The 18,516-nt window shown below is 38.4% G+C and overlaps 1 protein-coding gene across 1 annotated transcript; it reads left to right on the top strand.

Annotated features, from left to right (window-relative positions):
* Positions 1–2,034: 2,034 nt before the first annotated feature.
* On the top strand, positions 2,035–17,828 carry LOC130710968 (uncharacterized). Its single transcript, XM_057560378.1, has 14 exons — positions 2,035–2,452; positions 3,177–3,338; positions 3,457–3,522; positions 3,720–3,863; positions 4,009–4,122; positions 5,358–5,459; positions 5,543–5,728; positions 7,705–7,794; positions 7,872–8,006; positions 9,229–9,351; positions 15,035–15,120; positions 15,201–15,813; positions 15,945–16,022; positions 16,477–17,828. Exons 1-14 carry the CDS (start codon positions 2,198–2,200, stop codon positions 17,506–17,508), a joined length of 3,186 nt encoding a protein of 1,061 aa, XP_057416361.1. The 5' UTR covers positions 2,035–2,197; the 3' UTR covers positions 17,509–17,828.
* The last annotated feature ends 688 nt before the right edge of the window (positions 17,829–18,516 follow it).

Genomic DNA, 18,516 nt, shown 5'->3' with positions numbered 1-18,516 from the left:
AATTAAATGAATGAGAGATAAAAAATTAATTTTTTATGCTAAGAACTCAAAAAGTAAAACTTCTTATATAAGAACCTAGTTCTTGTTTTTAAAAACTAAGAACTTCACGTCATCTCCTCCAGTGGTTAAGAACTCAGTTCCTTGTTCTTATCTTAAAAATAAGAACTAAGAACCTTGCATTGAAGATGCTCTTAGGGTATTGCGAAGAAGAAAGAGTGTCACCTAGATAAAAACATAGCCTAATTCACTCTTTTTCCACCCCTAGATAAAAACCTCACACATCATTAAATTCAGAATGCATTTCATTAAAAATTTTATGCAAGGACAATACCAATAATTCTCTATATACTTCAGAGACTAAAAATATATTAAAGCCCATACGAAAATCCTAATAAAATTTAGGCTTAAAAGCATTTCTTGCCTCTGATGTTTCATGTTTGTGCAACTGACACCCCCCATCTATTTTCTTCTATGTTTGTACCCTCAATGATACTAAAAAGTGTAGCGAGTACCTCTCCGTCAGTTTGCCGTTAAAAAATTAACGGAAGGGGCTGATGTGACTTTATTTTTTATTTTTTAGACTTGACATGTGGAAAATAGTTTGAAATTGGAAAAATGGGTGAGTGAGATTCGAACCCAGACCTTTTGAGTGGCAAAACCAACACTTAACCAATTGAACTACATGAGAAATTGTTATATTTAGCAACACATTGTTATTTATATCATTTACTCTCTATAAACCTATACCCAGATCATCATCAATTTCATATCTACCCAGACAACAATCAAACCCATAAATTTTTCAATTCTTCTCCTCCATTCTACAACAATTATCTTCTCATCACAACTCAAAAAGAGGGAGAACAAACCCATAAGCGCATTCAATAAAATCTACCCAGATGCAAGCAACTCCAAGGCAAATCCCTTATCCTCGTCACTGTTCTCCCACTCTCTCCACCTACTTGCACGAAGCAAGCGGCCATCATTCCCGTGAGGAAGCTAATCGATTTTTGCATCTCGTCATGCGTGTTTCAGTTTTCGCATCTCGTCGTTGTCAGTTTCTGTTTGTGCTTCTCGTCGTGCATGCTTCTGTTCTGGTAACCCTCTCGCGATAAAGGAAAGTTAAAATTGTGTTCAAGCTTCTGTTTCTGTTCATGGGAGTGGAACTCGGATCAGTTTCGAATCTGGGTCATGCTCAAATCTGAAAGGTTTGGATTTTTCTTCTTCTTCTGGGGTCTTCTAGTTTGACCTTCAACGAATTGGGGGTGTGGCAGAATTGATTTAATCATCAGATTGGGGAAATTGTTGGATAGAAATAAGGGGTTTTATTAGGGACTTTAAAAATTGCTACTGTGATCAAATTAAAAAAATTGCTCTCATCCCTTTTAGTTTTTAAAGATACTTGATTTTCAGGACAGTGGTTGATGTTCAATGTTGGTAAAATTAAACTTTAATAATTGATTTGGGTGAGAGGGGATGTGGTGGTAGGGCTTCAATGGTGTTGAGTTTTTGATTTTGAAGGTTGGGTTGGGAGGAAGAAGATGAAGGTTGAGGGAGGAGGAGAAGAAGATAAAGGTTAGGTTGTTTAATTTTGTTTTATGTTAAATTCTGTGTTCTGATGGAGAAGGAGAAGGAAGGAGAAGAGGATATGAAATTGATGATGATGAAGGAGATGATATAAATTAAATGTTTTTGCAGTATATATTAATTATGTATGTAGCTCAACTGGTTAAGTGTTGCTTTTGCCACATAAAGTTCGAATCTCACTCACCCTTTTTTTCCAATTTCAAACCTAATTTCCACGTGGCAGTTCCAAAAAATGGAGGGGGTACTCGCTGCACTTTTTTAGTATCATTGAGGGTACAAACATATACAAAAATAGATAGGGGTGTCTGTTGCACAAACGCAAAACATCAGAGCAAGAAATGCTTTTAAGCCTAAAATTTAAAAGATAACACACTGAAAAAAAAAAAAAAAGTGTAGTTAAGAAAACAATTAAACGCCTGCTTTATATGCACGCTGTGGTTTACAACTGCAGTGAAGAAGATCAAAGACTCACACACAGTCTCTCTCTTGGTTTTCCCTCGCCAATTTTAAATCATCTCAAAAGCACAACAAAAAGCTAAAGTCATTCAACAAAATCAAAAACAATTCCACTCGAGAAAAGGAAAAGCAAACCGCCACAAACAAACAAACCATGATGAACAAGTTTTTCAGCCGCGGCAGGGACAATGCCGCCGACACCTCACCGCCCTATACGGCGGCGACGTCGTCCGCTTCGTCTCCGGTCACAGGCCCCGCGAGGCCTATACGCCTTGTCTACTGCGATGAGAAGGGGAAGTTCCGGATGGATCCCGAAGCCGTCGCGACGCTGCAGCTTGTTAAGGAACCCATCGGGGTTGTTTCCGTCTGCGGTCGTGCTCGCCAGGGGAAGAGCTATATCTTGAACCAGGTCAGTGATTTTCTCGTTTTCCGTTTTGGAATTGAAATTTTATCGTTTTTTTTTCGAGTTTTAGGGTTTTGGGTTTCAGTGTCGCCTTTGGGAATTAGGGTTTTATTTTGACTTGGATGGTTCTTTAGTGGGATTACAGTAGAATGCGTTCGTTTTTATGTTAAATTTCACTCCTTGTGACTATCATGTGCTTAGTTTTGATTCATGTTGGGATAAAAATCGTTTTTTTCCTCCTCTTTGGAAGTTTTCTCGTTAAGATTTTGAGAACACAATATGAACTATTCCAGCCCTGGTTGTTATCTGGTCTGGGACCGTTAGACCACCGGGGTAGTGGCTCCGTGATTCTTAGCGTGTCTGCTGTTGTGCTTGTTCATTTAGAACCAGTGTTGTCAAATCACGATCGTGGACCATTGCGGGGAGCCAAAAATTCGCTAAATAGCGGCGAATAGCGCGCTATAGTGGGCAATAGCGGCGTCGCGATTAGCCAAAAATGCGCTACGCTCGCCGCTACAGCCGCTATTTGATAACACTGTTTAGAACAACGCGTTTCTGGATTATTATTTCCTTTTGGAACTCGTTTAAATTGGGTTGAGAAATGCTTGGCTAAATGAATTGTTTACTTGACTGGGAACATTTTTGAGGTGTAAGTTATTTTTGAATTGTTGGCACTATCCCCGCCGGTCTTATATTAAGATAACTAACTGAAATTTTGTTATTATTGCAGCTCTTAGGAAAGAGTAGTGGATTTCAAGTAGCATCAACACATCGGCCATGTACCAAAGGGCTTTGGTTGTGGAGTACACCTTTGAAGAGGACTGCTCTGGACGGAACTGAGTACAGTCTCCTGCTATTAGACAGTGAAGGAATAGATGCCTATGATCAAACGGTCAGCTTTTCAGTTTTCTAAGTTTTCAGATATATGCTTATTTTCTTGTGTTTATGTAGGTTGTCCATTTGTCAGGATTGGTTTGTTGTCTTACTCTGCAAATTTTTCTACTATACAGGGAACATACAGCACCCAGATATTCTCACTGGCTGTCCTTTTGTCTAGCATGTTCGTTTATAATCAGGTTGGCTCCTATTAGGACCTATATTTTCGTAGTCATAAATGCTTGTGTTATTACTTGAAGTTGTTCTTGACATCTTTGGTTTAACATTTCATGATCACTTTGGGGTCTGTTATACAGCATAGAAATTTATTCTCTCTTCTTCCTTCTTTTCTGTATTTCTTGCTGAAATTTGAATGCTGATGTTGTTTCACTTCCAGATGGGTGGTATTGATGAGGCTGCCCTTGATCGTCTTTCTCTTGTCACCCAAATGACAAAGCACATTCGTGTTAGAGCATCTGGAGGAAAGAGTTCTGCATCTGAACTAGGACAGTTTTCCCCAATTTTTGTTTGGCTCTTACGGGTAGGTTTTGAACCATCTCAAATGTTGGGAAATAAGAAATAAAAGTCATGATATTGGAGTTTGATGGTACCTTAGTGGCTTAGCATACTTTGTGTAGTTTGTAATGTCATTCTTATCTTTATTTATCAATCTTCATGGCTGGCAGGACTTCTATTTGGACCTAACAGAAGATAACAGAAAAATAACACCCCGTGACTATTTGGAACTTGCTTTGAGGCCTGTCCAAGGGAGTGGGAGAGATATAGCTGCTAAAAATGAGGTAACTTTCTAATTCCTATTTTAGTTCTTGAGGAAGCAGTTGAGGTATATCATAAGTCTTAGAATATTTGATTCTTATTATGTTACGACTTAGGAGTATTGTTAGGTTAGTAGTCTTATTGGGCTCGGCTTGTACTAGTTGTTTACTTGATCTTTCTTGTATGGCTTGTGCTATCTTCGCTGAATTAATTCTTTAATTCAACAGTGAAGCTCATGAACGTCCTCGATACAAACATAAAGTTCTGGCAGATGACCTAGGATGATTTGATAAATAATGCAAGGGAAAAGCCTTAGAATAAAATAACTAATATTCATATTGTTTTAGTGAAAATGCAAGTTGTGTTGTTTTTCACATAGCAGGCTCTTTTATGGGTTATAGCAAAACATGACTGACAAATGAATTAGTATCCTCTACAGTAGCACACTACTTCTACTATAGTTACCTTACAATTGCTTAAATTTACCTAGTAAAATATCTGAAAATTGTCTCTTCTCCAGTACAAAATCATAAAAAGAGTAGTTATAGTTGGTCCCCTCCTACTCTGCATCAGTTCCCCCTTATTGAAAAAAAGTTGTTCCTTAAGTTTTGGGTTGGTGTTAGGAACCCAGGGAAGAGAATTTGAAATTTATTCACACAATCGAGGGAAATTAATAATTTATTGAATACTGAGAATAAGAAAAAAAATTCTCCTCTAAAGTTTTCCCCTTTCACACAAACTATAATTTTCTGATATGAGTCCTTCTATCCTTATCCCCCCTATTTATCTGACTGATATCACCTCTAACTAACTGATAAGAACCTTGGGAGAACCACACCACAAAAGCTAGCTGTTGTAGTTGGAGAGCCCAAGGCCTTATAAACCCCACATTGGAATCCCATACTTCCAATGTGGGACCCAAGTCCCATACCTTGCAATTGGGTCCTAACGCTAACTAACTACCTTGAAAGAGGAGTGCTACTAAGTACCAACACTCACTCTAACGCTCTTTTCAATACTCTTCATTGTATTGGTTAAAATTCATGTGGGTCCTACTAAATTGGAACTGGGACCGACATTTTTAGTGGACCGTACATGAATTTCAACCAATATAAGGGAGTGTGTTAAAATGAGTGTTGCTAGCATTTTTCTTTTTGAAAATACATTACTCAAAATTTTATAGCACATTAGAAATTGGAAAATGTTAACTTTATTTTCTGTGTGGAGTTGCTAATTTTCTGGCAATATCAATATATAGATTCGGGATTCTATTCGGGCTTTATTCCCAGATAGGGAATGCTTCACCCTTGTGCGACCTTTGAACAACGAAAATGATCTGCAGCGACTGGACCAGATATCGGTGGGTAAATTATCAATTACCATATCTTTTGCAGTCAATTTGTTGTTGCTATAAGGTTTTGATATTTTGATTTAAATATGCAGATGGACAAATTAAGACCTGAATTTCGAGCTGGCCTTGATGCTTTGACCAAGTTTGTTTTTGAGAGAACAAGACCAAAGCAAGTTGGAGCGACTATGATGACAGGGCCTGTATTGGTTGGTATTACTGAATCTTATCTGGATGCTATCAACCATGGTGCTGTGCCCTCAATTTCTTCCTCATGGCAGGTTAGTGTTATGTGAGGGAGGAACTTGTTTAGCATATGATATATCTCAAGTAAATAATTCTTTAGTATTATAAACAGGTTTAAGGTTTTGGTTTGGCCACATGGCAATAAAATCCTATATATCTCAGGTTTAGAATTCTTTATTGTCTCGTTACATAATATAATTTTTAACCATTCATTGTCCTATTTTCCACTTTATCTAGACCGTAAATTGTCCTTGAATTTGATCTATCAAGGAATTAAGATGATTGATGTAGCTTTGACATGAATGGAAATATTCATGTACGGCGGTGTTTTCTAGTAGAAGATATCTTAATTTTTGATCTATAACAACTATACCTTTTCGCGCTAGGTGGGGTCGGTTTACAACTATTGGCATAATGCTCTGTCTCATACAACAATCTGTAATTAATAGAAATTTTTCCTCATCAATTGATCTTGTGAATCACATTCTACTTTGATGCCCCTTTTTATGAAGTATTACTCATTATTCTTTTCGTGTCTGTTGAAGTTGTTTATACCTACAAAAATATCATTGTTTTTCTTACCTAATTTATTTTATCTATTAATAGAAGAGACATGGTATTGTGTGGTGTTAGAGATAGTGTGGTTATCTCATACATGTAACATGGACTGCTGTTGGGATTCAGTTAGTTAGTTGTTACTTGTTACTACCTCCGGTCCTATTTATAAGTGCCAAAAAACTACCTCACAGTTTAAGAAAAGAAGTTAAAGTAGTTAAATGTAATGAATTTGTTCTAAATTAATGTTAAACTTCCAAAATTACCCTTGTCATATTATGTGTAAGTGGCATTGGGAAGTGTAATTGGTGTTGATAATTGTGATGAGAGAAAATGTAACTAATGAGTACACATTTTACTAGTTCAAAATTATTAAGGGCAATAGTGTCAAAATAATTAATGTGGCACAAGCATCAATTTGGTTCTTATAAAAAGGACTGAGATAAACACCTCATTCGGTTCTTATAAATAGGACACGGAGGTATTACAACTTATTACTTCCTAGCTTCACTCAGAAGCTTTGGCTCAATCTATACAATCCTCCCGATGTAATAACTTACATTCATAATGACAGAATCTCTGTTAACATTTCAGTTTATTTTTCTGTGTATAGCTTCATATCATTCCGAAGTTTTCCGGCCTTGAACCTTGTGTTTCATTCCGACAGATTTCATGTTTTCATTTCCACAGTTTTTCCGGTCTTACCGCTGCTGTGGTCCCTCTCTGGCAGGTTTCTTTCCTTTTTCTGGCCACCACCGCCGTTTTCCGATCACCACCGCTTCCCTCCGATGTCTTTTCTGGTCAACGAACCCGTTGTTGTAATCGTCATCCCCAGATCGGAAACCCCTCAAGTACGGCAGCAAACCGCCACCCATTTATATGTGGTCAGGTTTACGCGCCCTATGGCCACCAGAGCGTGGCGGTGCACGAGTGCTCCGCTACGGTGGCCGTTGACTACATCTAGCTCATTTCCACCTTCTCCTTCTAGATCATCTCCTGTTTGGCACTTTTAAGGTTCGAGGTGTTCTAGATCTGAGATTCAAGCTTCGGTTTTGCTGTAAGCTGTTTCTATCTTCGGCAGCCGCTCCTCGAGTTAATTATATTTGTTATTTGTTACAAGCTGTGCATATGACATATATGCTTCAGCTTGAAGGGGAGTGTTAGATATCTTGTAAACAAATAAGATATCTTTTATTTATGGTTATTAGGTAACCTAATCATGTAATTAGGGAAGTGATCATGTAAACAGGGAAATAGAATATTTATAGGATATTTTGTAATTTTGGTGCCTTTATGGTGCCTATTATAAATAATGACCCCCTTGTGTAGTTAAGACAGTCGGATTAAATCTAATATTGCCTCTCGGTTTCTCCTAATTTTACAATTATCATAACTGTAAGTCGATGTTCTTGACTTTTGTTTGCTCATTGCTGGTATTTTTGTTGTTGGCTTTCAGAGTGTTGAAGAAGCTGAGTGCCGTAGGGCATATGATTCTGCTACTGAAGTTTATATGTCTTCTTTTGACCGTTCAATTCCACCTGAGGAGGTGAGTGGTATATCTGCATGAAGTAATTGTTGATTTTATATTTCTTTTCCTTTTTTCCCTAATTGCAATGGTTGCAGGTTGCTTTGAGGGAAGCACATGAACAAGCAGTTCAAAAGTCAACGGCTGCATTTAATGCTAGTGCTGTAGGAGTTGGTTCAGCTAGGAAGAAATATGAGGGCCTTCTTCAGAAATTCTTGAAAAAGGCTTTTGAGGTATTATATAATTGAAATTGTGAGTTGGATTAACTTATGAAACCTATAGTAAATTTTATAAGCATGTTGTTGTGAATGTAATCATTTGTTGGAACAGATATCTTGTTCTTTTTTGTGGTTGGGGTGGTAGGGGTCGGTTGGTGGCAGTCTCGGTAGTCATATTACATGCAATTTAATTTTACTTTTATTTTGAGTTATGTGTTTACTTGTGATGCCATTTGCTTATGATGATTGAAAATTGACCGTCTTCAGTAGGCACTAGGCAGCAGACAAAATACTAAGGATTTTGTACAATATTTGTCTGCTGTGATTTCTACTTTTATTGATGTGTTTGATTCTCTAGTCTCTATTCTAGAACTGGGTAGCTTTTCTCATTATCGGGCTAATTATTATGTCAAAGGAGGGTTTCTGCCGGTCCATGACTTCATATTCCAAACCAAATGTGGTTGGTTGCCTCTTTATAACTTTGATGGTTGATATTGTTTTGCACTTCAAGTGGAATATGCCATATGAGATGAATGAAGTGTTATTTTGCTGTACACACCATTATTATGCGTTTTATTCTGTTCCTGGCAGATTTGGAAGTTATGAGGCCAATATTCTATCCATATTTCTATGAGTTCAATATACTTGACCAGATTTGTATAGATTTACTCTTTTTTTTTTTTTTTAATTCCAGCAAATATCTTGCAGTGCTTGCATTAACAATTCATTGTTGAATAAAATATATTTTAGAACAATCCTAATTTTGCCATGGTGCGTAAACCTGTTATTGAATTTATGTAGAGTTCTGAACCATGAACTCTTGATTTAAAAAAAAAAAAATACCAAAACGAACAATAGTCAGTTTGTGTTTATTTAAGTCAATTCAGGGTGCGTTTGAGTAAGCATCTTAAAATTATCATATAGGAACTTGTATCATAAACATATTCAACAGAAGTTGATTTTTATTAGTTTATCAAAAAAGCTTATTTGCTTAACCTCATAAAAGCTCAGAGGTGATTCATAAGCTATTTTTATATGTTTAATCAAACACCTATTAAATGCTTATGTCTTAAGATCAGCTAATATGAGCTCCAGAAAAGTTATTTCAAATGCCACCTTGGTCATTAGACTCAAGTAGTTTTTATCTTCCTCAGTAAAGTTTTTTGTGTATGCCTTTTTTGGTTTGGTGGTATGGGGCAATGCAGTGTATGTCATGTTATTGTTTATTGGTCTACAGGATTATAAGAAGAATGCATTCATGGAGGCAGATCTGCAGTGCTCAAAGGCCATACAGTCTATGGAAAAGAGGCTGAGGGCAGCGTGTAATGCCTCTGATGCAAAGATTGATAATGTTGCAAAGGTGATTGTTGAACACCAATAAAGCCTCTACTTCCTCTCTTTCCTTTTTTTTTGGTTTGGGGGAATATCATTAGAAGATAACTTGGCTGAAGTAATTTCCACTCAAAATTACTGTTGAATCTGATAAAATATTTCTTGTGTCTTATTCATTGATAAACTTGTACAATATATATAGATGTTAAAAGATATCAAAACTATATCTATCTAAATCTAAAAGATATAATCTAAAAGATACTAATCTATAATAGAAACTTATATTTGAACCATATCTCTATTTCTAAACTAAATCTTAATAATAATATTCAACACTCCCCCTCAAGCTGGAGCATAAATATCTAATGCATCCAGCTTGTTACATATGTATTGTATCCTAGGACCTCGTAAAGACTTAGTTAACATATCTGCAAGTTGATCCCTAGATTGAACATAGGAAGTCTTGATGACACCTGAGAGGATCTTCTCTCTGATAAAATGGCAGTCAACCTCTATATGTTTGGTCCTCTCATGAAAAATTGGATTCGAGGAAAGATACAAAGCTGATTGGTTATCACAAGCAAGCTCCATAGGACCTAACTCACAAAACTTTAACTCCTGAAGCAAGTGCTTTAACCAGAGCAATTCGCACGTAGCGTTAGCCATAGCACGATACTCTGCTTCTGTACTAGACCTTGCTACTACTGTTTGTTTCTTGCTTTTCCAGGAAATTAGATTTCCTCCAATAAGAACACAATAACCTGTAGTGGATCTTCTATCACTAACATCCCCTGCCCAGTCTGCATCAGCATATGCAAGGACATCAGTATGACCCTTGTCTGTATAGACAAGCCCCTTTCCAGGTGATCCTTTAATGTATTTTAGGATCCGAATGACTGCATTCCAATGACTATCACATGGTGAATTAAGAAACTGACTCACAACGCTAACTGGGAAGGCAATGTCAGGTCTAGTCATTGTAAGATAATTCAACTTCCCAACTAACCTATATCTCCCTGGATCAGGATATGGCTCCCCCTAATTAGGAAGAAGCTTCACATTGGGTTCCATAGGTGTGTCAACAGGTTTACAATCAAGCATTCCAGTTTCCTCTAGAATATCAAGAACATATTTCCTTTGAGAAATAGCAATACCTACCTTTGATTGTGCCACCTCAATCCCAAGAAAGTATCGTAACTGACCAAGATCTTTAGTTTGAAAGTTCTTGAACAAGTGTTGTTTCAGCTCCTCAATACCCTTTTGATCATCACCTGTAATGACAATATCGTCCACATACACCACAAGATAAATTGATTGATTGGATGATGAGCGTTTAAGAAACACAGAATGATCGGCTTCACAACGAATCATGCCAAACTCTTGAATGACTTTGCTAAACTTCCCAAACCAAGCTCGAGGTGACTGCTTCAAACCATATAGAGATTTCTTCAACCGGCAAACCTTACCTAACTCCCCCTGAGCAACAAACCCAGGTGGTTGCTCCATATAAATCTCCTCCTCCAAATCACCATGTAAGAAAGCATTTCTAATATCAAGTTGATACAACGGCCAATGGCGAATGGCAGCAATTGCTATAAATAAACGAACAGATGCCATCTTAGCAACGGGAGAGAAAGTATCACCATAATCCAGACCATAGATCTGAGTGTACCCTTTAGCAACAAGTCGGGCCTTTAAGCGGTCCACTTGTCCATCAGGGCCAACCTTAATGGTAAAGACCCATCGACATCCAACTGTAGATTTACCATGAGGAAGTGGAAGAAGTGTCCACGTATGATTGGCCTCCAAGGCAGTCATCTCATCAATCATAGCTTGTCTCCATCCAGGATGAGAAAGTGCTTCTTGAACAGTTTTAGGTACAGTAACAGAAGACAAGGCAGACACAAAGGAACAATAGGAAGGTGATATTCTGTGATAACTGAGAAAGTTATAAATAGGATGAGGATTAAGGGTGGAACGATTACCTTTACGAAGAGCAATAGGTTGATCATCAAGAGAATCAGGGAGGACCGCAGCAGGAGGAGATGTTGGAGTTGGAGCTGAATCACAAGTCTCAACTGTAGAAGAAGGCCCTGATGTGTTTGATCGTCGTCGCTCTTAAGTAATACCAAAACGTCGTGAGTCAATGAGTGGCACAAGTAATACCGGGGAATGAATAACAGGGTCAATAAAGTCCGGCGAAGCCACGTCGGATGCTGAGTCAAAGAATGGTTTATCCTCAAAGAATGTAACATCCGCACTCACATAGAAGCGGTGTGTAGTGGGTGAGTAACACCGGTATCCTTTCTGACAGCGAGAGTACCCAAGAAATATACATTTAATAGCTCGTGCAGTCATCTTGTCACATCCAGGGGAAAGATTATGAACAAAGCAGGTAGAGCCAAACACCCGGGGAGGAACAGCATAAAGAGTGGCTTGAGGATGCAAAATACTGTGAGGGGCCTTATTACCAAAAACAACAGATGGCATGCGATTGATTAAATAACATGCTGTAAGAATAGCATCACTCCAAAACTTCAATGGTACTTTAGCAGTTATTAATAAAGTTCGAGCTGTGTCTACCAAATGACGATGCTTACGTTCAGCCACACCATTTTGTTGTGGTGTATGAGGGCAACTGGACTGATGAATGATGCCATGAGATGCCATGAATGAAGTAAACTGCGCAGAAAAATATTCTTTTGCATTATCGCTGCGTAAAGCTCGAAGAGTCTTGCCAAATTGATTCTTAATCTCAAAACAAAAGGTCTTAAAAACTTCAAATAACTCAGAACGATCTTTCATTAAAAATAACCAAGTACATCTTGAAAAGTCATCAATAAAGGTAACATAATACTTAAATCCTAAAACTGACGTAACACGACTTGGACCCCATACATCAGAATGAACGAGGTCAAACGGTGATACTGCAGGACGACTAATACTAGATGGAAAGGATGCCCTAACATGTTTTCCAAGTTGACATGACTCACACTCCAATGTCTTCAAATGAGAAAGTTTCGGAACCATTTGCTTCAACCTTTCAAGACTTGGGTGACCCAACCGACGATGTAAAAGATCAGGAGACTCAAAGACTGCGCATAGTGTTGATAGATGAGGCTGCATGTAATAGAGACCACGTGATTCATATCCAACTCCAATCGTCTTCCCTGTACTCCGGTCCTGTATAAGAAAAGAATCAGAAACAAAGGTTATCGAACAATTCAAACTACGAGTAAGTCGACTTATGGAAATTAAATTAAAAGGGGAACCGGGTACAAATAAGACTGAATCTAAGGACAAAGAGGAAAGGGGTGAAGCTTGACCAATGCTCATGACTTGTGCTTTAGATCCATCAGCAAGAGTAACACTATGAGGTGCTTTAGGAGGTGTCAAATTATTGAAAAGGGAAGGATTACCAGCCGTATGATCAGAAGCACCGGAATCTAAAATCCACGATCCTGCAGATTGAGAGAAACAAAGGGTAGAATTACTAGCATGCGCTACGGTGGCTGAGGAAGAGGATTGTTGAGCTGCCTTAAGTTGAAGAAATTCCTTGTATTCACTAGGAGAAAGACGATGTTCCTCAGATTCGAGCTTTTGTTCAGTAGCATGTACCGAAGATTGAGCAACAGTGGCAGTTTTGTTAGGAAACCCAACTATGTGGTAGCAACGATCCTGAGTGTGGCCGTCCCTATCGCAATAGGAACAATGAAGATTGCCTCTTCCTCTACCACGACCTCCATCTCTACCTCCATCTCTGCCTCCACGACCTCGACCTCGACCCCGACCTCGACCAAAGGAGTTAGAGGCCAAAACAGATGACTCAGAAGCTGTGTGAGAATCAATCTCTGGTGGCGGAACCCTAATCAAACGACCAATAAGCTCGGCAACAGTAGGGATACCAGGATTTGTCAAAGTTTGATTCCGAATAGATTCATAGTCTTTATGGAGGCCATGGAGAACAAGTACCATGAGCAGATTATCAATTTTCTTTTTCATTTCCTTTACATCATCCTTTTCCAACATCAGTTTGACTTCATCACAAAGAGATTGAGCCTTCTTCAGATAGGATGGCAGATCAGTATCTGTCATATGAAGAGATGATATACCTTGAGCTGTCTCATAAAGCCTCTGAACATCATTAGCATAAAAGGTTTCAGCTGTCTTCCAGATGTCGTAACAAGTTTTGTAAGTGCGAAAGTGAAGCATCAAACTCGGTTCAATCGACTGCCATAACAAGGATACAAGCTGAGCATCAACTTTCTTCCAATCGTCTCTTTTAGTAGCATCAATGTCAGAAACCTTGGAAGAAAGATGGTCAGATAATCCCTGACCAACAAACCAAATGTCAACAGCATCACGCCAACTCAAATAGTTCTTCCCATCAAGCTTTTCCGAGGTAATTTTAGGAGATCCGGAAAAAGCGTAAGACACCAAACTCTTCTTCTCTTCAGCCATGAGGAAAAGAGGAATAAAATACCAAAAAGACAAAGCACCAATAAACAAAATTGGGCAAACGATGAGAGACGTCAAAGAGGACGTCTAAACAGGGTCAAAACAGAGCACCTAAACCAAACCAAACCAAACAGGTGCAAAATAGAGCACCTAAAAGAAACCAAACCTGACTAACGATGAGAGACGGCACAAAGAACGTCCAAACAGGGTCAAAACAGAAGACCCACAAACCAAAAGTGGCCAAAACGGAAAGAAAAAGGCCGGCCAGTCACAACCGTGGCAGAACGGCGCCGGAAAACTGGCTGTAAGGCCGCGCGTGGATCCCACGCGCCGGTGAACCTGCGGAAGTGTGGCGGCGTGTGAAGGCGCGTGGAGGTCTGTTTGGCGGCGGTACTCCGGCAGATGGTGGATCGGCGGCCTCTGGCTTGATTCCGGGTGGCTGTGTCGTCACTTGACAAGCTTGAAAAATATGGGTCAGCAGCACTTGCGGCTGTAACCCAGAACCAGAAAAAAAAGAACGCTCAAGGGAAAACTAGGGCTCTAGATACCATGTTGAATCTGATAAAATATTTCTTGTGTCTTATTCATTGATAAACTTGTACAATATATATAGATGTTAAAAGATATCAAAACTATATCTATCTAAATCTAAAAGATATAATCTAAAAGATACTAATCTATAATAGAAACTTATATTTGAACCATATCTCTATTTCTAAACTAAATCTTAATAATAATATTCAACAATTACTTCCCTCAAACCCATTATGAAAAACAAATCCTTCTTCTCCTTGCCTCTCTTTTATCCTGTTATCATAGGAATGATACATCTCAAGATTTGCTCAGAAGATGCCCGCCCAAACATCAATTAGGAACTCTTTTGCAGGCTGCTGGATACCATTTCTCCTTTGTTTGGAATCCTCAGTAATTTATAATAATTATTTTCCAGTCATCATTAACAAGCTGAAATGAAATAGCTTTAGCGTGCAATAAATCTTGTTTGGATCGTCAAGCAGACACTCTATGTCTAAAATGGGCTAGCTTTGCTAAAATTTCATCTTGTCAGACATGCTAGAAATAAGTTTGTTCAACATGATAGTGGTAGCCAGTAGAAATTTGCCACGTTAAGCGTTGCTCTCTTCTTAATATCTCATTATGGATAATTCATAATTTGAAATAATTCTACATTTTGTGAAAATCAAGGTTGCCTTATTGAAATGACAATCTGGTTGCATAATTTATCTTTGATGCAGGTTCTTGATGCTCTTTTATCCGAATATGAAAAATCAATTCAAGGTCCAGGGAAGTGGCAAAGAGTTGCTGTCTTCTTGCAACAAAGGTTCGTTGACTGTTCTTGTGTTTCTTTGGGGGTTCTTTTTGTGATTATTTTTTCTTAAAAAAACATGTTGCTGTCAATAGTTTTGAAGGCCCTGTGCTCGACCTTACCAAGAGGCTATTGCAAAAAGTTGAATCAGAAAAGAGTTCTCTTGCTTTACAATATCGGTTGATTGAAGATAGGATTGCCCTACTGAACAAGCGGCTTGAAGCCAGTGAAGGCGAAAAATCCGAATACATTAAAAGATTTGAGGATGCCATGAATGATAAGAAAAAACTAACTGACGAATATATGAATCGCATTACTGAGTTGCAAGGCAATCGTCGCTCACTGGATGAGAGGTATTCTAGTTTATTAAAAACATTGGACTCTACCAAGCAAGACTCCATGGATTGGAAGAGGAAATATGAACAGGTTTTATCGAGGCAGAAAGCTGAGGAAGATCAAGCAAGTTCCGAAATAGCAGCCCTAAGGTCCCGGAGTGGTGCTGCTGAAGCAAGGTTGGCTGCAGCAAAGGAACAAGCTCAGTCGGCCCAAGAGGAGGCTGAGGAGTGGAAGCGAAAGTATGATATTGCCATGAGAGAGGCAAAAATTGCTCTTGAGAAGGCAGCTAATTCGCAGGAGCGTAAAATTATGGAGAATCAATTGAGAGAAGATGCTTTAAGAGAAGAATTTTCTGGAACTTTGGCTGAAAAAGTGAGCTCTCCCACCTGATATTTCTGTCTATTTCTTTCGCAGATCTTTACCTTAGTATGCTATTACATAAGTATTCATCATATGGACTGTGAACTTGGAATCTGATTTACTGCTCCTTGTTAACTTTGCAGGATGACGAAATTAAAGAGAAAACCGCCAAAATTGAGCATGCTGAGAAGTGTTTAACAACTCTGAAATTAGAGTTGAAGGTGGGTTCTTGTCTCTTGACTAGTCTTTGTCTCGTAGAGCAATATTTATCCAGGGCTCTCAATAAGGCAATATTTATGCGTGTATAATTAATTCTGTTATTTATCTTGCCTATATCTTCTTATTTTATTCATATTTTAATAATCATGGTCATGCAAGAGGAGAGAGGCCAGAGCTAATGCAGTACACAGTTTCTTGCTTTGTGTTCTTTTCTTTTCATGATTTCTTGTCTTATTGCACCTTAGCTTATCTGGAAGTTGTAGATGGTTCTTAAGAATTCTCCACTCAATTATTTGTAGTGCTTGGAGGGTCTATTCCTCGTTGAGGGAATAATTTACCACCTTAAGATGGATTTTTTTTTCTTACATGTCTTGCCAATTTAAATTCTCCAACTTTTTTTTTTGTGAATGTGTCTATCTGCCCTTTTGGGACTAAATGTGGTGTCTAACCGTGCAGGCTGCTGAGTCAAAGATAAGGAGCTATGATACAGAAATATCGTCACTGAGGATTGAAATTAAAGAGTTGACTGACAAGTTAAAGTCTGAAAATGCTAAGGCCCAGTCATATGAGAGGGAAGCAATGGTATTTCAGCAGGAGAAGAGCCATCTGGAGCAGAAGTACCAATCTGACTTCAAAAGATTTGGGGAGGTCCAGGAAAGGTGTACAACTGCTGAAAAAGAAGCTGCAAGAGCTACTGAAATGGCTGATAGAGCACGGGCTGAAGCAGTCATTTCTCAGAAGGAGAAGAGCGAGATGCAGAGACTGGCAATGGAAAGACTGACACAGATTGAGAGGGCTGAGAGGAGAATTGAAAGTTTGGGTAGGGAGAAAGATAACCTAGAAGGTGAGTTGCAGAGAGCAAAGGATTCAGAGAAGGATGCACTTGACCGAGCTATGAAACTAGAGGAAAAGGTGAAACAGAGGGAGAAGGATTTAGAATCACTTTTGGATAAGGATAAAACACACCGACGAAATAATGCACAGATTCTTGAACAACTTCTGGAAACAGAACGTGAAGCACATACACAGGCAAATAACCGGGCTGAGGCTCTCTCGCTGCAGCTACAGTCTGCACAAGCCAACATTGACTCTCTCCATCAAGAGTTGACTAAATATCGTCTGAATGATAGTAAGCTAAAAACTGCTTCTGGTGTTGGTAAGCGTATGAGGGTAGATGACGACCTTGGTGCAGAATCTGTACAAGACATGGATATGAGCCCCAGAATTTTAAGGGGAACTAAAAGAGCTAGGAGTACATCCTCTCCTCTTAAACACTCGCAGCCAGAAGATGGTGGTTCCATCTTTGAGGGTGCAAATGATGATCATAGTCAGCAAACAAATGAGGAGGATTATAAGAAGTTCACTGTACAGAAGCTTAAGCAAGAGCTGACAAAGCATAACTACGGTGATCAGCTGCTTCGATTGAAGAATCCTAACAAGAAGGATATCATTGCTCTGTATGAGAAATGTGTTCTTCAGAAGTCATAATGTGTTCTTCATGGATTCACTCCCTCTTGGTCTTGTCTAATTCTCATTTGTGCCTTGGGTGCTGACTTATAGACTAGACATATTGTGTGAATTTAACTTTTCTTTGAGTGAGTGATTTTACGTATTGGGTGTGTTTACTTGGTTTGCTAGCTATGATTATCGGCCATAGAGAATTTTAAAGGCCTTATCATTATTAATTGATTGCTTGAGTTGAGTAGGGTGGGTGTATTTAATATTTCTGTATAGTTTTTCTTGTGTCCTACTTCTTTGTTTTGGTTCAGATTTAAAATAACTTAGTGAATTTCGCTTCTTTTCACAGATATCGTTACAGTTTCGGGGCTCGTATAGGAATTTTCTCTTTCTTATCTCAGCAGTTTACCTTACATGAGCTACACACTCTCCATTCATTGGAGTTTTGTTGCCTTACCTACATTGAAGTTATTGGCACAAACAAGTTCCAATTGTCCAGGAAGCTGTTGTTGTCCCTTCTAACAAATTTACTTTCTTGGCAATCAATTTTGTGTTCCGAACCTTCCAAAAATCTAGTTTGCTTACGAGTTAGGCCAACACCACCTAGTTGGTGTGCACTATGTATTTAGTAACACTTGGATATCTAATGTTAATAATAAATTAGAATTGAGTTGCACTTTGATTTTATCATCTCTAACTTACCACTTAAACCGACTCCAATTGTATTTACATCTAGAAGAGCTATATGTTAAACTTAATACCAGAATAGCAAACTTTTTAGTTTCGTACATCCATCTGCATAGAAGTCTCACCATTCTGCATGAAACATAGTCTTCATATTACTACTAGCAATATTTATTCCAAAAATGTATCTAGCTTAATGAAATTCAAGAAGTTGGATGTGAATCTTATTCTCTGTATGACATCACCCAAAAACATCCTCATACAATTGTATAACCCTATTTTAACCCCAATGCTACCATTTCTAAAATTAGGACCTTTTGGGGCTAGCTCTTCCACACAAAACTCAAACCCGAA

Source organism: Lotus japonicus, chromosome 4 (assembly GCF_012489685.1).
Source record: "Lotus japonicus ecotype B-129 chromosome 4, LjGifu_v1.2".
NCBI classification, from domain to species: domain Eukaryota; kingdom Viridiplantae; phylum Streptophyta; class Magnoliopsida; order Fabales; family Fabaceae; genus Lotus; species Lotus japonicus.
Note: the sequence above shows the minus strand (reverse complement) of the source record. Positions and strands in the feature narration are given on the sequence as shown.

Bases quoted from the DNA above. Each gene is read 5' to 3' on its own strand.
- LOC130710968 (XM_057560378.1), top strand. From the start codon at position 2,198: ATGATGAACAAGTTTTTCAGCCGCGGCAGGGACAATGCCGCCGACACC. The intron at 7,795-7,871 runs GTGAGTGGTATA...CAATGGTTGCAG, and splicing joins GTTCAATTCCACCTGAGGAG to GTTGCTTTGAGGGAAGCACA. The intron at 9,352-15,034 runs GTGATTGTTGAA...TCTTTGATGCAG, and splicing joins AGATTGATAATGTTGCAAAG to GTTCTTGATGCTCTTTTATC.